The sequence below is a fragment of the Sinocyclocheilus rhinocerous genome, unplaced genomic scaffold (assembly GCF_001515625.1).
Source record: "Sinocyclocheilus rhinocerous isolate Xijiao unplaced genomic scaffold, SAMN03320098_v1.1 scaffold1115, whole genome shotgun sequence".
Classification (NCBI taxonomy): Eukaryota; Metazoa; Chordata; class Actinopteri; order Cypriniformes; family Cyprinidae; genus Sinocyclocheilus; species Sinocyclocheilus rhinocerous.
The window spans coordinates 880,140-902,375 of NW_015658514.1; the positions used below are offsets into that span (position 1 = coordinate 880,140).

Below are 22,236 nucleotides of genomic sequence, written 5' to 3' on the forward strand. Positions count from 1 at the left end.
GAGTAATGTGAACCTGGCATTATGTGTGTGCGCTGCGAGTGTGCATGAGCGCACGGTCTCCAGGAGAGCGCGCATGCGCTGAATGGTTAAACACTGGCAAGAATTAAAAAGAAATGCAATTTATCAACTTTAGTGACGATGTGACACTGCCTCATCTGTGCAAGTGACAATTCCTGTGTCAACTGTGCAGCATGCAGCTAGCTTATAGACAGACTGGATGTGTGGTGATTTGAATCCATTTGCGTATTTTGAGAGAGAGCGCGCCGGTGATTCACTCACGCCGTTTGTGAAATTACGCCTCACACAAGGTTTTCAAATTACTTTATAAGTTATTTAATGAAGAAATATGAGCATTATAATTATTTCACCCAGGCAGGACAGAGACAGACGGTGCCGCTGCATGTCGTGCCAAACCTCTCACGGCAGCGTCATCAGCTTGAGATCGTTTGTTTGAGATCGGCTTTTAAGAGACCGCCGATCGATCATCCCAACGTGATTATCGGCCGATAGTGATCGGTAGACCATCAATCCGAGCACCCCTACTTATTAGTACCTAAATCACTATCAGTGTGATTGGGCAAGTCAGTGTGGGGTTGGTGGAGTTTTATTTTATCCAGGAGGCACAGATCCTGTGTGCTCAGTATTGAATCTGGCTGGTGTCTTCAACAGTTTATGCCTGGAATGTGGGGCTGATTGTGGTGAAATGATGTTTGATCAGGGATGATTTTAATCATACTTCACACACTAATCAGTTTAACAAACTCAGAGAAGACTTAAAGGCAAGTAGTGCTTCTGGTGTTTGTTCTGTTCTCATACGCTTTTAAAATTCCCAAATTTCTTTTTCCCTTTTTAGAAGTATTGAGCTCAGTTGGGAATCTCCAAATCTGAGCTTGTTTTCTGGAAAACAATCCATCAGTTTGTGGTTTTGATGAGCTACTGTATGTTTCATTCTTAGGGTTTAAATTAAGGTAAATACTGAATAGTATTGTAGAAAATAAGATTTTTTCATTTTCTTTCAGATAAACTTCAGATGTAAACCATCTTTCAGGGAGTCCGGTTCACGGAACATCCGGGAAGTGAGTTTCTTCTTTTCCTCTTCTTTATTTTATTTTTTAAATATCTCTCCCATTCTGCCTGTTTTCCGATTCTGTCAAACTTATTGCTGTAAAATCTTCATAGCTCGATATAAACAGCCAACAGCAGTCTGCTAAGAGACCGTTTTTATTATTAAGTTCTTCATTTTCTTCATTGTTATTTGTAAGTTTAAGATGTATAAGTAGCTGGCTGAATGACCCCAGACTGTTTTACACACACACTTTAGGGGCAGGTGCTGTTTGCTGTTTAAATCTTTCTTTTACCCTTTTTACCCTCTGTTTTCCTTTTTACACATCCCCTCTGTTGCTCTCACTGCTGTAATCCATCCCACGTCTCATCATCCCTATCTCTCCATTGCACTTCTGCTCCCTCTGTGTTCCCTGTCTCTTCCTTGTGGGTTAGCATACCTGGCGACGCAGAGCTTTCAGAGGTCGCCATGCTTTGGAGCAAATGAGAGGTGCTGCAGCTAAATGTAGTGCACACACCTCTATCACACAGGTATCACACACACACCTTTACTTGGCTAAATGAGGCTTGCGCATTTCTTTAGTTTTAAAATAAATCTAATTACAATTACTACAAACTAACTAGTTAGTTAAAATTATAATTTTTTCGTGTTTACAACAAATAGATAATGATCCACAAATAAATTTAGTATATGTAAATGAGCATTGTGCGAAAGTTTCAAATCTGTTTGTACTCTCTGAAGTAACGCAAGTGTGGGAAGTGTGTCAGAAACTGAACAGTGCATTATAGTTATTATAAGTGGAATTACAGTTCGCTCTATTTTCTGTAATCACGTCACATCTGTACCACTCAAGTCTGGTACAGACATTGTGTAAGCCCAAACTATAACACTTAACCCTAAAAGACAACTTAAAACTACAAAAACGTATATAATTAATTTATACTTAATTTTTATAACTTAAAAAAATCTGGATGATCTTTCGTATGGGTATTTCTAAGGGAGTTTGTACCCAAAGTATTTAAGTATTCATTTTCCAACACTCACACAGGCATTTCATCATGGCGTTCAACTCATTTACAGACATTTTGAATACATCTCCAGAGGTTTTCTGTTCTCATGATTTCTGTTCTGCTGTCTTCTCCTTCAGATTTTATCTTGATGCCCCACAGCATAACCCCACAACATTACTGGTTTGATGTGGCATTTTTAGCACAGATTGTCATAATCTGTGAATGGCACAGCTATATGAGATCTTGTGTGTTTTTTTTTTTTATGGCAGCCAGCAATAGTGCGACACCACTGGGTCCATCGGAGAAGACAAGAGGGCAAATGCAAACAGTGTGGAAAGGTGGGTCTAATAGATCACAAGTGTTCAGACATAATCTGTTTGAGACATTACATATATTACATGTACATTTCAAAAGTCTAATGAATGAAGACTAAAGTTTATGACAGAATCTGGTCTCCACCTACAGGGGTTTCAGCAGAAATTTGCCTTTCACAGTAAAGAGATTGTAGCCATTAGCTGCTCCTGGTGCAAACAAGCAGTAAGTCTCTCAGGCTATATGTAATAGTGTGTTGTCGTACTGTAGAGTATGTAAATGTGTGTAACTTTCCTCTCTTTCTATGTCTGGCTGCAGTATCATAATAAGGTGACATGCTTTATGCTGCAGCAAATAGAAGAACCGTGTTCATTAGGAGCACATGCCGCCGTTATAGTACCTCCTACCTGGATCATACGGGTTCGCCGACCTCAGGTATTACACATTACTTCTCTATTAGGATTGTTGGGCAGTTGTATTGGAAACATCCACAAGTCGAATTAGATAATGAATTGAATTTGGTGGCTGTGTAAATTATTAAGCAGTGCTATCAGCATCTCTATGGCTAAATTAAATGTAAAACGTGAGATGTAAACACCTTCGGTACAAACCCCAAGGCATTCTGGCTGCAATTTCTGCACATTTTCAAATCGTGGTGTGGTATTACTTTTTCAAACGTTTTTTAAGAAATGTTCTGCTCTGTTTTACTATGTTCTGAAATGTTTTTGTCTTCTTGAATTGTTTAAAAACTCCAACATACAAAATGTATGAGACAGCATTCTTTGTTCAGCACTCAATTAGAATAAGTAAAAAGTTTAAAGAAAAAAAATGGCAGTTGTGTTCTGTGTTTTCCATGAATTTTAAACGCTCAGAAACTGTATAGAACCAGAGAGCATTTTTATGCTGAAATGTAAACCTTTTCATCCACAGGTACTGTAGTTTTCCATTGTGTTTCTAATGATTGTGATTTCATTGTGGAGTGCTTTTGTAATGGTATTGTGCTACTTTTTAATGGTAGTCCTCACTAAAGTCAAGCAAAAAGAAGAAACGAACATCTTTCAAACGCAAATCCAGCAAGAAAGGAGCAGAGGTATGAGTACAACCAAGTAATTGTTTAGTTTGCCCAGAGGATGATTCAATTAAATAAGCAACTTATTGGGGGGATTTTACATCTTCACCCCAGTCACTTTCTTTTTCTTCTTTTTCAGGAGGCTCGATGGAAGCCCTTCATTGTGAGACCTATTCCCTCTCAACTCTTGAAGCCACTGCTGGTGTTTGTAAACCCAAAGAGTGGAGGAAACCAGGTATTATTATAACATGCTATAGCGAAAATAAGAAGTAATTATTTAGTATTAATTATATTAATAATAATTAAATAAAACACAAAAATAATAATCATCTATATCAACTTTTCCCCCTCTGTTTTCTCTCGTTTTCTCTCAGGGAGCTAAAATCATCCAGTCCTTTCTGTGGTGTCTGAACCCTCGGCAGGTTTTTGATCTCAGTCAGGGGGGTCCTCAGGAAGGGTCAGTACCTGCATGTGGAATACTTCACAATGGGGGTTCCCTGTTTTTGTCATCCGAACCCCTTTAACAGCTTTTATTAGCTTTTCATCAACAAAAGCAGTTCGTTCCATCACGGTTCGTAGGGTAGCCCTGCTTCAGAAGAACAATACTTATCTGTCCCATTGTTATGATGTGTTTCAATAAGATGATTGATATTTTTACGTATATTCATTCTTTTTATATGTTTTAGCTTGGAGATGTATCGCAAAGTTCACAACTTGAGAATTTTGGCCTGTGGTGGGGATGGCACGGTGAGTGAGTGTGTGTGTGTGAACATGTCTATATGTGACAAAATAATCTGCTAAGAAATAGTCTGTGATCACCTTTTGTAGCTGTTTTTAGTAGCTGAATTATGAACCCCTCCAGCAAGGAGGCGGCACTGCAGTCTTATCTCCCAGCCTGTGAGCAGCGTGAGAGATGATTCTCTTGAGTCATAATACTATTCACTATTCAGATGAGTCATGTGTTTGAGGAGTTTTCTGACATATAGTGCTGATGTGTGTGTCCTGGTTTACCCCATGCTGTCACATCTCCGTAATCCGTTTGTGTGAGTAATTAAGAGTGTTAAAGTGGAATCTGAACGCGGTCATATTTCATACCCTGACTCTGATCCATGAGAGAGAAGTTTGGGAATAATGCCTTAAGCCCAACTGAAATAAGGAGTTTTAATCCAGCCTTCCCATCAGTCGTCTTACACCCTGCTGAACAGCCGAGTTTCTGTTTTCTGAGTTAAACACTCCATATATTCATATTCTCCTGTGTTTTTCTGTGAGGTTCTCTAGGATTGATGTGATTTTACAAAACAAGATATCTAACTCTAACTTGTTTGTTATTTAGGTATTATATGATTTTAGCCGTATGGGTATCTGATAGGGACATTTAGATTTTTATGGATTTTGTTTTTTAAACATTTTGAGCATTTCTCTTTATCTCTCTCTCACACGAATACACACACACACACTCACGTTAACTGATTCTTTGTCTCAGGTGGGCTGGATTTTGTCCGCTCTTGATCAGCTGCAGCTAAACCCTTCTCCTGCTGTGGCAGTACTTCCTTTGGGCACGGGAAATGACCTCGCTAGGACGCTAAACTGGGGTGGGGTGAGTGGAACTTCGGTTTGAACTCTGCACAGTCAGACACGTTCATTCCAAACATCAGTCTAAATTTCATTGTAATTCATGTAGCATAGTCTGCTCATCCATTTATAGAATGGTTTGATGAATGGGCATATTTTGTACAACCCGTATGCATGTAGGGTTACACAGATGAACCTCTGAGTAAAATCCTATCTCACGTTGAGGATGGGAATATTGTACAGCTGGATCGATGGAATCTTATTGTGAAGCCCAACCCAGAGGCGGGGCCAGAGGAAAGAGATGAGCAGGTGACAGACAAGGTACAGTAAGAGCTCCACCTGCAGTGCTGTTTCTGTTTGTATCTGTGTGTAAGCAGCTGAAGAGTGATTGATGTTTCTCTTCTCCACAGCTCCCTTTGGACGTCTTCAATAATTACTTCAGCCTTGGGTTTGATGCTCATGTGACTTTAGAGTTCCATGAATCCCGAGGTTGGTGTAAAGCCACTATTCTGTCATATAAATGTGACTATTTAAAAGCAAGACAGTGGCTGTGTAAAAGTTAAGGCTTGAGTTTCTTCTGCAAGGTCAGATTTATTGGTGCTAATTGAGATTAATTATGGTTTGTCCTCTTACTCTTCAGAGGCCAACCCTGAGAAATTTAACAGCCGATTCAGAAACAAAATGTTCTATGCAGGGGTAAGTGAAGCACATAAACTCAAACAGCAGAGTCCTCACAAAGTGCTCACTTCATCCTGTCAATTTGATCTAACTGTGAATGATTCATCCATGCATTTTGTAAATTTTTTTTTAAGTTTTGACATTGTAATTCTTAATCAGAATATCGTAACTGGATCTTCCAGTATGCTGGGCTTCTCTAATAATTTAGTCCACCTTATCTCCACCTCTTTCTTACAGTCAACTTATAGCTAACATTCAGATTTGCCAATCAATAAACAATGCATTGAAACAAGTCCCTGCCCAACATTTTTTCTTTCTTTTCAATAACTTGAATGTACATCACAATACAGAGAGTATCTGAGAATCTGTCGCTGCTTCTGGTACATCACAACTTTATTGATCCCAAACCCCTTCGTTAACCACATCATTAAAAATGTGACACTGAGTTGGTGGTGACTGAAATGCAAATGATGTTTCCTTTTTCTACAGACAGCGTTTTCTGATTTCTTGATGGGCAGCTCCAAAGACCTGGCTAAACACATTAGAGTGGTGGTAAGTATGGAGATAAACTAAACCAAGAACCCTTTGTGCAGAACAAGAGGGGAAATATGTGTGCATGCCTGTGTGCGTTTTGAAATGCAAATGAATATGCTGTGTTTTTTTAGGTTTGAGTCTAAGTCTTTTTGCATGCTTGTTTGTTTGCATTTCTTCCTCTTGGGGTTTAGCACTGAGAGATAGTGTGCCTAAATTTGAGTTGCAACCTTTTTTCTGCTGACTGTTGGTTTGTTTTGCTGATGTATTCAGTTTATACCACTTTCTTCTCTTTCTCATTCTCTGTAGTGTGACGGCACCGATTTGACCTCTAAAGTGCAGGATTTGAAGCTGCAATGCCTGGTCTTCCTCAATATCCCCAGGTAACACACTAAATCATTTTCTGTGATTTGTCTGTAAGTCTGTAAGATGTTTTTGAAAGTAGTAAACTGTAATACTGTGATTTTTTTTTTTACAATTTAAAATAACTGTTTTGTATTTGAATGTATTTAAAAATGTATTCATGTGATGGCAAAGCTGAATTTTCAGTTCTACATAAATCTGTGTGAAGATCTGCATGTTTGGATGTTCATATTAATCACAGGTACTGTGCGGGCACTATGCCATGGGGCAATCCAAGTGAGCATCATGACTTTGAGCCTCAGCGTCATGATGATGGCTGCATTGAGGTCATTGGATTCACGATGACATCACTGGTATGTTTCAACTACCTGAATTAGTTTGAAGTGAGTTTTTATAGTACGACTGGTGAATTTACAGTCCCTGTATTGTTTATGACTGTAGGCTACGCTGCAGGTCGGAGGTCACGGTGAGAGGTTAAATCAGTGTCGTGAAGTCACCCTCACCACCTTTAAGTCAATCCCCATGCAGGTGGATGGCGAGCCTTGCAAACTAGCTCCATCTGTTGTTCACATCTCCCTGAGAAACCAGGCCAACATGGTGCAGAAGACCAAGAGACGCACATCAATACCACTGCTCAATGAGTGAGTGCAACATATGGATGCTGTGTGTATATTATGGCCATCTCGATTCATATATATATATATATATTTACTACAAGGGTACCGTGGCAAAAAGATGAATGATATCATTGCAATATAGAAAATTTTAAAAAATCATGTCAAGTCAAATTCATCTTTAACTTAGTCTCTTTTGTGTTTTCTCTTTTTGGCCAATTAATCCCACTCAAAATAACAGTGTTAAAAGGCAGACAGAGATTTAAAAACTATAATTGAACAAAAATAACTTATTTAGGGTGTTTAAAGGGGTCATATGATGCTATTTTAAAGATCATTATTTTGTGTATTTGGTGTAACAGAATATGTTGACATGCTTTAATGTTCAAAAAACACATTATTTTTCAAATACTGTACATTATTGTAGGTCCTCTATGCCCCGCCTCTCTCAAACACATAGTTTTCAACAAAGCCCCCTCCTTTGACAACTTTTCTCGACTGCGGTATCTTGCTTTCGTCTGTCATCTCCGACGATGTGACATTTTGTGTGGCAGTAGTAATATGTTATTGCCGCTGGTTTCAAAAGTAGCTGGTGATGGATTATTTACAATATTATCGTGTGAAGTATTAACATGATATTAAATATCACGGTTATCACCAGTACCGGTATATAGCAAAAAGCCGGGTATGTATGTGATATGAAGGAAAAGGTCTGCAATTTCTGAATGAGATTTAAAGAGCATGACTGCTCTTTAAAAGGGCGCAGCACCAAAATGCATGTAGACACACACAAACATTTATTTGGTATGAGCTGATGTTTAAAAAAAATAGTCAGAGTGAGCAGAAAGTTAAACTGCTGGATTGATGTCTCTCTCTATTGAGCTGTTACTGAAAGTGTGAAAATTTAGTGTGATTTATTCACTGTCGCAGTCTCATTTCTTTTCCTTGGCACTTGAAGTGAATATATTACCCTCATAAATGGCTGCTAAGGACAGACAAGCTTGCTTAGTCCTGCTTAAATTAGATAATCGCTCTCTCTCTCTCTGAGGTTTTGTTAATTTCACACTTGGCCGATTCGAGGTGAACGAATTGTATCGACGGCAGATAGGCCCGTAATGAAACCTCGTTTAAAAAGCTAAATATCGGAAGTGGAGACAGATTTAATTAGTGTGGTGACACTGTACCTAGCCAAGACAGCATACTCACTGTTACACACAGCTGTTATCAAAAGCTTCATTTTGTACTGTACATCCTTTGTGTTTGCATGTTTTTTTTTAATTCTATGAATTTTTTTTTTCATCCAGCAGTCAGCAGCCATTTCCAGAAAGATTACGGATCAGAGTGAGCCGTATCAGCATGCATGATTATGAAGCTCTGCACTACGATAAGGAGAAACTCAAAGAAGCTTGTAAGTATAAAACACACACATTACAGTCCAGAAAATACACTTGCGACCCCTGTGATTAAAGGGTTAGTTCAAAGCCATAACCGTGTCCTGAACACTGGAGTGGGGAAGGGCTGTTATGTTCTTTCTAATTAAAGGAAATAAATGATTAAAAGGGATTTAAGGAAATAAAGAAAAAGTAATAAGAACTTACAAGAAATTCTAATGGCCTGTTCACACCAAGAACCATAACTGTAAAGATAGCTATTACGATAAAGATATTAGCGTTCACACCATTGAACGATACTGTTCTGTTTATTATAAGCACAAAGTGCAGTTATGTCTTCTGCCGCTTTAAATGCGGAAGCTCTTTAAAATCAGGTGGATTCTGATTGGCTGTCAATGTTTTTATTGTTTATCTGCTGGACAGAAAACATTCTGTAAGACATTCCATTGATATCATTCCTCTTTGTTGTTATTGTTATAGTTATGGTGTGGACGTCCCTATTTTCACAGAATTATGTTAAAATGAAATTACAAATGGTAAAACTTTTTTTTCATCCCAACAACAAACAGAGCTGCATGTGCTGGAATGCAGCAGGGCAGCATCAAGAATATCAAATATTGGCCATTTCTAATTATTAGGGGGAAGTAGGGAAACTTGTCCTCCTCAATCCACTTGTTAAATCTGACGTCACACATGCTGGTTTGCAGGTTTCCAAGTGCTCTATCACATCCCAAAAGCAAACAGCATATGGTGCTAGTATACACTCACTCTGTGCTGTAATACTACCGAAATATCATGATCCTAACCTTTATCTCCATACAGAAATCTCTGTTGACCAGACAGAAATTAATCTTTTCTGAATCGTTAAAATATTGGTGTCTGGGACGCTGTGAGCTCAGAGAGTGTAGTGTACACAATACGTTTTTAAAAGCTTACCTTAAATCTGTGCTTTAAATAAGCAGTGCTCATAAACGTCTGTTGAGATAGTATTCTTCTCACTTGAAACGGACTGGAGACTTGGACTCAGAAACCCAGAAACCGTATTTGTTATGTCAGGACTTAACAAGCAGATGTCTATAGTGGTTATGGCCGTATGTTAGCTCACTCAAAAGTGGACAGAAATCTTTTGAGATTTTATTAAAAATATTTCATTTGTGTTTTTGTAAGAATACATGATTCAAGCTGCAGTTGTATTTCTCAGCACTAGGTGTCGTCCCATCTCTACAGTGAGTGATTATGCTGTGTATGGATGGAATTAAGTGGATCTTTAAGAATACCTTCAGATGCAGCTTTATGCTCCTATTGTGTTTTGACAGAGCAATTTGTGCCGATCCATCAGAGATTTTAACATTACACATTTCTGGTTTTGGCGATACATCAGCAACTGTTCCCAAAAATCAATTAGCGTCACAAATAAATTATGAAAATTTTGTTTTATCCTGCTAGTGTGCAAGAATGTCTTTGTGTGTGTGTGTGTGTGTGTGTGTGTGTGTGAGCAAGCAACAGTAAGTGTATACACAGTACATGTGCAGTTATAATCAATCTCGGTAACACTTTCTATGAAGCCTATATTTATAATGCATTATAAGGGTATTCTTACGGCATTATAATGACCGCAAAAAAACTTATAATATGTTATATCATCTTATGAATATTCATAAGAACAGTTTTCATGTATTATAATTTTTACTTATTTGTGGTTATAGCTTTTAAGAGTATGATGATTTATAACACACAGTGAACATGTTGCATCCACTTAAGTTACAATGGATTATATTTCTCATAGTTATAAGGTATTATAAGTCTCCTATCTTGCCATCTTTCTTATGCTACTTTACCTAAAGCAATCAAAGACCACTTATAGTAAGTATAGTAATGATAATAATAATAATAATATTTTTCTCAAACAGCCGTAAGATCAGATATCAGATCAGATGAATGTGTAATATGAAAAAATGTATTTTTATTGTAATATCAGTTTGATTATTTTGATTGTACCCTTTAGACAGCTGTTGATAAGTAACTCTGCAACTACATGTCAACTAGCAGTCATTGGAGTATTAGTAGTATGTCTGCTAAATATATGCTAACACTTTATTTTGATGGTTGGTTCCCCAACAGACAAACTGACTGTAAGTAACTTTGCAAGTACGTCAACATTCTACCTACAGTAACCTTAACCTAAGCCTACTAATACTCTAATGAGAGTTAGTTGACATGTAGATGCAAAGTTGCTTATAGTCACACCTTACCACTCACAAGATGTAGCAAGATACTGTGCAGAACTTAAATAAACAATGTCAAGATATATAGCCCATTATAAATGTAAAAGTAGATTTAATATGGTGTTCCTTGTGTGTTATAAATAATCATAATCTTAAAAGTTATAACCACAAATGTGTAAGCATTATAATGTATTATAATTGTTATGATTATTTATAAGATGATATAACATATTATAAGGTTTTTTATAATGCATTATGCATTCATTATAATATCTTAAGAATACCCTTATAATGTATTACAAATGTGGGCTTCATAGAAAGTGTTACCTCAGTCTCTTTGTCTAAGTATACATGACACAATGCGTAATCAGATAATTGAAGTATTAAATACTCATTGCACATCACCTCTGTTTGATTAACTTGTATACATGCTGCACGAAGCTGAGCTACAATCACATGATCTAGGCCAGTTAGTCAGACTGCCATGAGGTTCATTTAACATCATAAAAAGACAAATTACTGCTTTAATTTAACTGAAATTAAACTTTTAAAGTGCATGTCAACTGCGAGATAGCGATTAGCTCTTTGCTGTTCATACAGCTGTTCTGTACTCTCTCTTTTGTGATACAAAAATATACCACACATCCCTGTGTCTCATCTGCTCACTGCTGTCAGTCCCTCTTCACTCTTCAGAAGAGGCTTGACAATACCTCCAACTGAAAAGAAAGAGAGAGAGCGCAGATCAAACCTGAATTGAATTTGGGAACGACTGTTCAGATGTTGCTAAGCAACCCAACCTTCCTCAATGGAAGAGACCTCTCCCATTTCTCGCTACTCTCTCTCTTTGTCTCTGCTCGTTTCTTCCTGCTTCCCCTGTCGCTTTCTCTCTGTCTCACTCTCTCACTTCCCACTTTGTCAGAGAAACTTGCCGTCCTCTTGAGAATGCTCATTTAATTTAGAAATATTACCCTGCCTCTCTGAAGTGTGTGAGACTCGGCTCAGGGTAGGGCATGACTGCTGCTCCTCCAGCTTTCAAATGTACACTACTGTATCTTCATAACGCTCAGGGTGGTTGAGTGTATCACGCTACAGTTAGGATCTCAGTGTTGGATCTATGCTTTTTACCCTTTTACTCTAAAGTGACTTGGACTGGAGAATATCCATATGCATGAGAGGACACATGTACCCTCAGTAACCACTGCGGAAACATCATATTTCATCTTATTCTCTCACTGACAGCACATGTAAGAGCAGGCCTACAGCCATGTGTCTCCAAAATGCCTGCAGTGGTTTAGACTCTAGTGCAGATAAAATTGCCACATCCTCCCCATCACGTCCTATTACTGTCTGACCTTGTTTCATGAGGAATCTGTGGATTAGTTTGATTGGGTCTGAGCCAGTGCGTGTTGCATACAACTGCCATAAATCATAATCATCAACTCTTCTGCTTGCAGATGTATTCACAAAGATAAAGATGTATTAGCTTATACCTTACATAATTGAAAATAGCATTTCTTTCTTTTTCTTTCTTTCTTTCTTTTGCTCTCTTCTTTTATTTTTACTCTTTCTCCCACTGCTGATCAGTATCTCCCGAGAGGAAAGAATGTGGGCCAACACACAGCAGACTGTTACTGTGAGAGCGATAGAAAGATTGTTTCTTCTCCTCATCCCTCGTTCTAACTTCTCTTTTCGTCTTTCCTTTTCGCAGCAATTCCACTGGGTCTCATCGTTGTCCCGGGAGACAGTGATTTGGAAACCTGCCGAGCTCACATCGAGAGACTACAGGAGGTAAAAAATGAGAGGGTGGGGTTAACAGATGGAGTGGGGTAAAAGTGAGAAATGAAGAGGATAGGAAAAGAGAGGAGGAGAGAGGTGTTAGAGTTTGATTAATGATGGGAACAGTCAGTCAGAGTCAGAATATAATGAGGGAGAAGTTATACTGCACTACAGTACAGAGCAGTGGTGCTCAACTGAATTTGCTTTAGGACCCAGATTGTACATCTAGTGGCAACGCAACACAGTATCACAATGGTTAATTATACAGTAGCAAAGATCTGCAACTCCCTTATGAACAGCCGTTAATGAAATAGGTATTATGAAATCAATGAACAAATTCATTTCAAAGCATTTATTCACCGTCATATTGTTCCAAACCTGTTATGACTTTCTTCTGTGGAACATAAAAGAAGATGTTTTGAAAAAAGTTAGTAACCAAGCAGTTTTGGTGAACATTGACTGCCATTTTATGGACAAAAAAAAAAAAGCATTTCTGAAAATATCTTCTCATATATTCCATAGAGGAAAGAAAGTCATACTTGATAAATGATGATAGAATCTTCAATTTGGGTTAATTATCCCTTTAAATTATACATATTGTTTATTCATCTATGTTCTAGGTTAATGTTAACTAATTATCATGAATCTAGCTGTATAAATGATGTTACTTTTTATATTGTTCATGGTTTGTTCATGATACCTACAGCATTAACCAGTGTTAACAAACTGAACCTTATTGTTAAGCGTTGCCCAAAAATCAAACATTAAAATATGTGGTTAATGCAGCAACATGTATAATTATAAAAATGACAACTGAAATAAGAAAACTGTCTTTTGAATTCTGACGATGCCATGCTTTCTAGACCAGGAGTTTTCAACCTTTTAGGACATTGACATTTAGCATGTCAATCTTGATCAGCAATCAGCAGAAAGCAGATGCAAAGCGCAGTTATAGGTACAGAATCATTTTGGTGAATGAACTGAAAATGAACAAATTTCTTGAAAGAGTCAAAATTTCCATTACTACAATAAGTGTGACTGACACTCGAGCCAACTCTGCTCTAACTGTCGACTAGCAGTGGGAGTCAGATTGCCCCCTAGTGGATGGCTAAAGATTTGCTAACTCATATTCATAAATCCTCAAGGGAATGTCTCTGAATTAACTGATGCTCGTGCCCCCCTTGACAGGTGAAAACCCCTGTTCTAGACAACAATTCACAGACAAAACAAATTGGGATTTGTGCAAACAATGTTTGTCCTTTTGCAAATTAACCCATATTCAGCCTTGTGTAATAATGTATTTTGAATCCATGCCAGCATCCGCCTCATGTAGCTTGTTTCTGTGAAGTGACAAATGAAATACTGTAGTTTAATCAGACACACAGTCTTTGACGTCAGTAACTAAAAATAATGCAGTGTTTTCTCCTCCTTTTTTAGAAGTTATTCTAATAATTTACTGTTGGGACTATGCTCATTTTTTGGCTAGCTGAACATTATTATATGCATTTACCATTGTTTTTTCACTACTGTTGTGAGCCACCAGTTGTTGAGAGCCCCTGGTATAGATTATCTTATTCATTCATGGCATCTCATTCTGGCCTTGTTTAAGTTCATACATTCCTATTAAGTTAGAGTGGTTATACGTAACAAAGGTCGTAGTCACGGGAAGAAGGAGGCAGGAACCGGCACTCATTTAAACATAACTTTAGTTTAATAATAAAATAAACCCAAAACTGAAAATAGCTCGACAGCCCCTCACGGATGACTGCTGCGCACAAACAGAAACAAAACAACATAAAATCCAGGCCTGGTCCTCTCTCGTCCTCCACTGTCGTCGCTCCTCCATTTATCTTTCCGGAGCTCCTCCGTGGGACTCGAGACCGGTGAGTGGCGCAGGTGTCCCTCATTATCTTTCACTCCCTCGGTGGGTGGCTGGCCCAACACTCCTCCGCCGCCCGGTGGATGGCAGCCGTCCCTCCACAACCCAGGCGGCCGGCAGCATGTTAGTCCGCCCCCCCGGTCACTCCAGCCCACCGCCTCGAGCGTCCATGGCGGCAGACTGCTCCGCCATGCTCGATGGCACCACGGATTCACCACAGCGGCGAGGGGTCTCTGGCAGCGTGTGCCTCCTTCCAGGACCCCTTTAATAATAAAATAAACACAAAACTGAAAATAGCGCGACAGCCCCTCACGGACGACTGCCGCTCACAAACAGAACCAAAACAACATAAATAGTCCAGGCCTGGTCCTCTCGTCCTCTCGTCCTCCACTGTTGTCGCTCCTCCTTTTATCCTTCCGGAGCTCCTCTGTGGGACTTGAGACTGGTGAGTGGCGCAGGTGTCCCTCATTATCTTTCACTCCACCGGCCCCGCCCCACTCGTCACATTATACAAATATAACTTCACAATTAGCTGAAAAACAGACCAGTAAGAGCCTTCGTTTAGAGGTATATGTACAGTAAATGATGGTTTAATGGTTCACACACACACACACACACACACACACACACTCTCTCTCACACACTGTGCAGCAGGTCAGAACGAAACACCCTTGGCAGTAAGGTTGTGTGAGTGTCTGAGGCAGAATTAAGTGTTTTTCAAAAAGAAAAGTAGTCTCAAAGTTAAATGCTTACATTCATTCACATGCTGTAGGGTCTTCTCCAAGAAACACTGTTGTCCATCTGCTCCTATCTGTATGTATCTGAACTGACGGGCTGATCTAATGGGCTTTGTGTGTATGTATCTAATGTAATGGGGTCTCCTGCAGGACTTTGTGTCGTGTCACCCATCTCTGCAGCGGCTGGTGCTCCAGGTGGGTGAGACACCTGCGAGAGGTGAGACAGGCACACCTGGAGCACTTTCAGGAACAAGACTGGAAATACAGCCTGGACAATGAATCGAGAAAACCAAACAGAGTGCTGTTTGTACAATCAGATTTTGATAGGCATGCCTCCACAAACCCAACCTAGATAAACTTCAGCAGCACATTTGTGTACTATAAAATTATGCTCGGAGGCAGACATGTTTACCGTGAGAGTGCATAAACCACTAGAGAGATAAAATAAGCAAGAGAGTTTGTTTTCACATACTGTAGAGCTTAACATGATCCCTAAAGCAAAGTATTCTGAAATTCATCCTAAATCTCTCCCACATCTTTCTCTGTGAGATTAGAGCACTCTAGCGCCTCCTAGACACTAGTCTGTTTGCAGACGTGAAGAGAACCCTCGTTAGTACAGCATTCCCTCTTGACAGATGTTATGGGTGAAACTTCAAATAAGCACACATTACAGTAAGCACTTACTAAGTTAAATCCACTCGATCAGATCTTCGTTCCCTGAAGATTTCCCCTGGGTCCTAAGTGCTCCTGTGTGCTTTGTTTGGATGGATGCCTTGGATCACGTTTAGCCTCTGTAGAAAATGGCAGCTTTCTTTATAGTGATGGTGCATGCAGGTGTTGTGTTTATTGTGTGCTGTGAGTGTAGTCTTTGTAATGTGTATTTGACTCTGTTGCATGACTTGTGTAGATCTTCAATTGGCAGTTTGGTGCTTTAGGGAAAGAATTGATGTGACAGAAAATAATGACAGGTCTGTGTGTGTGATGAAAATAGTAAACTTATGCACTGTTCATATACTGATCATTTGCTTCTGCAAAAACTGACACTAATCGGAATTCTATCAACCTTTCTTCTCTTCCCATCTCCTACCCTATATTTTCTTCTCCTTTCTTTCACAGGAAGGTGACGGGACCAAATCAAAGGCTTTGTCGTCTCAGAGGCTGTCGCCAAAATGGTGCTTTCTCGACTGTGAGTATTCTTTTCACAGTAGTTTGGATGTTAGAATTCAGAGTTAGATCTGGGGTACTGAACAGCAAGTGTGCCATGGTGGCCCTCAAGGATGTGGGCTGGAGTTGTGTTTATCAGTGCACAAAGCTGTAGGTGTTTGCAGTGAATAAAATGGCAAAGAGTAAAGGTCAGAGATTCAAAACTGTGAGTCAGACCCACAAAATATTCTGTTATCAGTGCCAGAATCAAAGCTAGGAAAAGAGAAAGAGTCATGAATCTCCATACTAAAGAACAGAATCTACTCTGGCATTTCAGTGCTAATAAGGAGTGCCAAGATGATTACTGTCAGCAGGAGAGAATTACAGCCACAGGGAACGATTATATTTTTTAAATATATTCAATACATTTTTAAAATAAATTCAAATAGAAAACAGTTATATGTTATAATATTATAATATTTCACAATATTACTTTTTTACTGTATTTTTGATCAAATTAATGCAACCTTGGTGACTTCTTTCAGAAACAAAAAGTCATACTGACCTCAAACTTTTTAACGGTAGTGTATTTATTTAAACAGTGCTTTATTGTTTATTTGTACACTCTATCCTACAAGCCCATTATTGACACTATGCATACCTTTATGTGAACAGCTTTCCAATTTTTGCAGTAATCTCCTTTTTGATCAGTGTGAATCTGTGAAGATGTGGATTAATGTCAGCTCAAAGAAAAGTGGAGAATCGGACTACATAAGTCTTGAAAAGGATGCAGCGTGTTCACAACCTAGTAATAGCAATGCATACTTAAATAATCTCATATAATGGCAACTAATTTAAAAAGACTGATAAGGGGGAAATGTCTTCAAGGAGTCAAGGCTTTTAGATGACATTCTTCAAATGTAAACATTCCCGAATGCACTGAACTTTCAAGGAGCAAAGACATAATTATACACATTATGTATTCTATGAGAAGTGATAAATAAAAATAAATAGCTTTTTGCATACAGGTGTCACTTTTGTTGAGAGGTACATCGAAGCACTGACGCAAGTTGTGTTGAAAGGGCCATCAGGCTTTCCTTTGACAGCATCTCAAGATGTGGGGAGTCAGTCAGCATTATACACAAATCCTCTGTGACAGCTGAGTCACATTCACATAGATCCTAAACTGCTACACATCAAACCAGTGAAATAGTACATCACATTCCCCTGTTCAATAATGGCATCTTTCCACCCTTTTTTCATCCTTTCATTCTTGTCCCTCCTTCCTCACTTCCCACCGGCCCAGAGGAAAATTCATCTCCTCATTTTAAGACTAAAAAGCTTCTGAGGGCTTTATTACCAGAGCAGAGAACTGCAGGATGAGTCAGAAGTTTTCAGAGTGATTGTGGCAGCACTTCTGATCTCAGCTCAGTCTTATGAAGTTGCTGTCAAGTAATTACCAGTGCAAGCAGGGGCAAAGTCTGATCCGAGGCCAGTGTTACACAGTTTTCCTGGATCATCTCAGATAATTCCTGCCCCAGAGCAGATGTCACCAGAGTGTGAGGAATCATGTGCATTCATTACTTTTGCTGCAAATGTGTTATTTACAGGTATGAGGACAAGCTCGTGGGAGTTTATGTGTGCATTTTCAGCACGTGCATTCTCTTTGGTAGTAGTTTGCTTCGATGAGATGTGAGATCCACACGGACTTTTCCAGGTTTTAAGTGCTATAATCAGGTCCCCGGTGCATCTACCAACCAAGGAAACATGAAAAAGATTAACCCAGTAACTTTGTTTTGGTAAGCCTTTTTCTGCAAGCGTCTGAGAAAATGAGCGCGTCTGATATCGCTCCCTTTTAAACTCATATGATTTAAAACGCATGATTTCAGCACGATAAAATTGATAATCAGAACCAAAACAGATGTTTTTAGCAGGTCCGAGCTGTAATGGCCCAGCTCTATTCTGGAAAATGGGGCGGGGAGCAGCAGCTCATTTGCATTTAAAGACACAGGCCCGAAAAACAGCGTGTTTCTGCTTCCACTCAAAATAGGCATTTTCAAAATGATATAATAAATGATCTGTGGAGTATTTTGAGCTGAAACTTCACAGACACATTCTGGGGACACCAGAGACTTATATTACATATTGTAAAAAGGGGCATAATATGTCTCCTTTAAAAACAAACTTGTCTGGGTCGTTTTGACCCAGCTGGGTTAGGATAAATATTTGACCCAACAACCCTAACCCTAGCTATTGCTTAAAAATTACTATACTGCTGAAAATAAATTACTATACTCCCAAAATGAGTTGGGAGAGAATGACTACAGTAACATCACAGGCTATAGTAATTATCAATAGGTAAAATATTATTGCAAGAATACAGAAATAGACAAAAATGTAGGCAAAATTGAAAACAATGTGTACAAATTGAGAAAAAGTGCAGAAAAGAATGGCAACTCAACAGTTACACATCTTATGCAGTTAAATGATATTCCTTTTTAAATGTTAATTTAACATTGTTGAATAAATGTTGATTATTATGCTTGGATTAGTTTTCTTCTATTTTCCACACGTTTTACTGCAAGCATGGATAGATGTGGCATTGGCACTCAGAGAAATGTTGGAACTTACATGACATGCATGATCTCTTTCATATCTGGAGCACTGTTGGGTTTCTGATTATGAGCAATTATTAACCCAAATTTGGTCAAATCAAGCCGGCTTCCTTACCCAATAGTCTCAATCAAGTGTTTGAGTTGAAATTTATAGAAGTTTATAGAGTGTAGATGTTGAAACAGTACTGTTGTGTAATTGGAGACCTGAACATTAGAAGAAGAGATATAGTCTGTCATCTCTTCTGCTTGAACTTGCTCTTGAATGTCTGGTGCCTAATCACAAGCCTGATTTCTCGTTTTTTATGTTTTGTGTTTGCAGCTACAACAGCTGATCGATTCTACAGGATTGATCGAGCTCAAGTGAGTCCTCTGTACAATACCTCTTTAGAGTAATTCAAACTACAATTGAGCAATTTTAAGTATCCACAAACAAACCATTCACATTTGTCTGGTGTCTGTGTCATCCCTCAGGAGCATCTTAACTACGTGACTGAAATTTCTCAGGATGAGCTGTTCGTTTTGGACCCAGAGCTGGTTGTCACAGAGACGGTCAGCACATCGCCAGGCATGCCAGACCTGGTGGACTCCTCTAGTGATGCCCCTTCTGATCCACGTAAATTTGCCTTCCCATCATCCTCTTCTTCTCCACCAAACTCACCCGGACCCAGGTGAGATACACGGGCAAACATAAAGGGAACCGTTTAAATGTAACCAGCACCACACTGCCAGCTAATCTTTGCCTTTCTTGACAATATAACAATGTTTTGATGAATGAGTTATTTTATGCAAACTTTCATAAAGGAGACATTTTCATTATCAGTGGCAGCTAATAACTGGTAATAACTGATGGCTGTTAGCTGACAGCAGCTTCTGTTCTGTAATATCAGCCAACAGGGAGCAGAAGAGCATCGAGCCGCCTGGTGGCAGTGTGGTTCTCACAGCTCAGCTGCTTTGTACAAATGCTACATCAACAACACTAATTCTAATACACTGATAACCGTGTTTAACATCCACCTAGGGTGCCTTATAGTTGTTACTTTTAAGATGGATTTTATATAAACGTACACTTGTGTGTAGGCAGGTTCATACATGAATGTCTATGCATGTTTGCATGTGCAAATGAGAATGTGATTGTGATATTGTGTGTGTATAGCAGAATAATTGTGTGGTTCAGAGTGAATAAAACAGTGTTTCCTGCAGCACAGAGCTTGATCCGATCCTCTATTTATAGCTACCTGAAAAAGTCATACAGCATCACAGCCCCTGCTAATCTCCTGTGTGTGTGTGTGTGTGTGTGTGTGTGTGTGTGTGTGTGTGTGTGGAGGGGTAATAGAGCTCAAGACAGAGAAAGAGAATACAGACAGTAAATTAGCTTTTTTTCTGTTTTTCTGTCTTTGTGAATGTTTCAGGTTTAATTATTAAATTATTGAATGAAATCAGTTGAAATTGTGTCAAAATATTTAGCTTAAGCTTCATCATCACACATCCTTTCTGTTATTCTAAATGTAAAAGGTCTGTCAGGAGTGTGTATTTGTTTATTTTCTATTATTATGTTATTTAACCTTAAATGAATGCTTTGCTGAAAAGAGCAGCATTAATTTCTGTTGTTGGTTCAGGCTGGTTAATGCCAGTTATTGCTGATTTTGTGCTGGTAAAGGTTGTCAGCCAGCATTCTGGTTAAGCTGATTGGCCATGGAAATCTTATTGGTTAAGCTAGTTAAGAAGCCTGGTGAGGACACCTGCATGTTAGCATCCCATGATGGGGTCCAGCATCCAAAACAGCACATACTCTACTGTTCAAAAGTGTGAGGTCATTAAGATTTTTATTTTTTTGAAAGAAAAAAAAAACTTTTAAATTCAATTGCTCAAAGTGACAGGAAAGACATTTACAATAAATGCCATTTTTAAACTTTCTATTCTTTAAAATTCAAAAATAAATAATTTTTTTTTTTTTTTTTTAATCGCAGTTTCCATGTAAATATGAAAAGGTTTTCAACATTGATAATAATCAGAAATGTTTCTTGAGCACTAAATCAGCATATTAGGTTAATTTCTGAAGGATCATGTGACACTGAAGACTGGAGTAGTGGCTGTGAAAATTCACTTTGGACATAATAGGAATAAATTACATATATTGAAACAACCGTTCATATATTTAGCCAGGGCTCCAGACTAAATATTTTTACTAGGAGCACTGTAGCCCCTGACTGAAAAGTTTTTTGGAGCACAAGTAGAAAATTTAGGGCCACACCTTAAATCAGCCTGCAATGCAATCATTCACATATTTTCGCCATTTTAAGTGTATTACTGATCAATGCTTTGATAATAAATAGACTTAACTCATAGAGATTACAATGTGCAGTATCCCTTTAGTTTCAGAGAGATATGACAAATATATATATGATATGATATGATAAAATTACTATTGTTTTGCGTTAGGTGCAGTTACTTATAATATTGCATGTTCATTTCTTGTTTATTTCATGTTTATACACATATGACAGTAAAGCACTAAGCTTGAGTTGGGAAGCTTACAAAATTTATTTTATTAACAACAGTAACATGTGCAAAATCAAATTTTTATGTAGAAAAGATATATATTGTACTCTTATTAAATGCATCATTATTCTTCTATAGTTTGTTTGCGTCGCAGTCCGAGCTGTTAAACGGTCCGCACTGCGCAGCTCAAACGAGTAGCAGGATTTTGTTACGCTTTTGTTTCGTTTGCCGTTTGATGTTTGTCATATGCGACAGAAATGGCAGCGCGAGTTGAACAACGCGGTGGTCGCGCCAGTGCGACTGTGCACAAAATTTACTCGCACCAGCAGTAAAAACGGTCGCAGTCTGGAGCCCTGTTAGCTCATGTTGGTCAGGAAGAGGCCAATAGGGAACTAATTGATCGGAATGATTGAATGGTTAGCTCTGTGATGTTTGTGTCATTATCATTGTCCTCCCAGCTGTGTGTAGCAGTGTAATGTGTCTGGTTGAAACACAGACAAGCCACTGCACTGGGCATAGCTCTCCTGATTATGTCACGATTGTATAACCCATCCGATAGGAGCTTTTGTTTATGGCTCCCAATGGAAAACATTGAGCGGTCCCTCAGAGCACTGCTGCTGTCATGTGTGCTGTGATTGTGAGATAACACTCAGCCTTTTGTCTTTAGGGGCTGTGGGTACTTGAGATGTACTGATATATCCTTTATCTTTCTGTATTTGAACTTCAGAATGTCTTTCTCTCACGTCGTACTTTCACTCT

At 38.7% G+C, this 22,236-nt stretch overlaps 1 protein-coding gene across 4 annotated transcripts in view; it reads left to right on the forward strand.

Moving 5' to 3' along the window:
* dgkza (diacylglycerol kinase, zeta a) overlaps positions 1-22,236 on the forward strand; it is a 121,422-nt gene that overhangs the window by 78,897 nt on the left and 20,289 nt on the right. For 3 of the 4 annotated variants that reach the window (XM_016530735.1, XM_016530736.1, XM_016530734.1), the window contains exons 5-26: positions 1,020-1,076; positions 2,343-2,411; positions 2,539-2,610; positions 2,704-2,820; positions 3,404-3,475; positions 3,594-3,689; positions 3,829-3,911; positions 4,141-4,201; positions 4,938-5,051; positions 5,207-5,347; positions 5,437-5,515; positions 5,667-5,722; positions 6,194-6,256; positions 6,545-6,618; positions 6,840-6,951; positions 7,040-7,239; positions 8,517-8,620; positions 12,537-12,616; positions 15,371-15,415; positions 16,337-16,406; positions 19,298-19,338; positions 19,450-19,646. In XM_016530735.1, coding sequence (XP_016386221.1) covers positions 1,020-1,076; positions 2,343-2,411; positions 2,539-2,610; positions 2,704-2,820; positions 3,404-3,475; positions 3,594-3,689; positions 3,829-3,911; positions 4,141-4,201; positions 4,938-5,051; positions 5,207-5,347; positions 5,437-5,515; positions 5,667-5,722; positions 6,194-6,256; positions 6,545-6,618; positions 6,840-6,951; positions 7,040-7,239; positions 8,517-8,620; positions 12,537-12,616; positions 15,371-15,415; positions 16,337-16,406; positions 19,298-19,338; positions 19,450-19,646 — 2,003 coding nt within the window. The remainder of the gene's footprint in view (positions 1-1,019; positions 1,077-2,342; positions 2,412-2,538; positions 2,611-2,703; positions 2,821-3,403; positions 3,476-3,593; positions 3,690-3,828; positions 3,912-4,140; positions 4,202-4,937; positions 5,052-5,206; positions 5,348-5,436; positions 5,516-5,666; positions 5,723-6,193; positions 6,257-6,544; positions 6,619-6,839; positions 6,952-7,039; positions 7,240-8,516; positions 8,621-12,536; positions 12,617-15,370; positions 15,416-16,336; positions 16,407-19,297; positions 19,339-19,449; positions 19,647-22,236) is intronic. The other variant, XM_016530737.1, reaches the window with a different exon arrangement.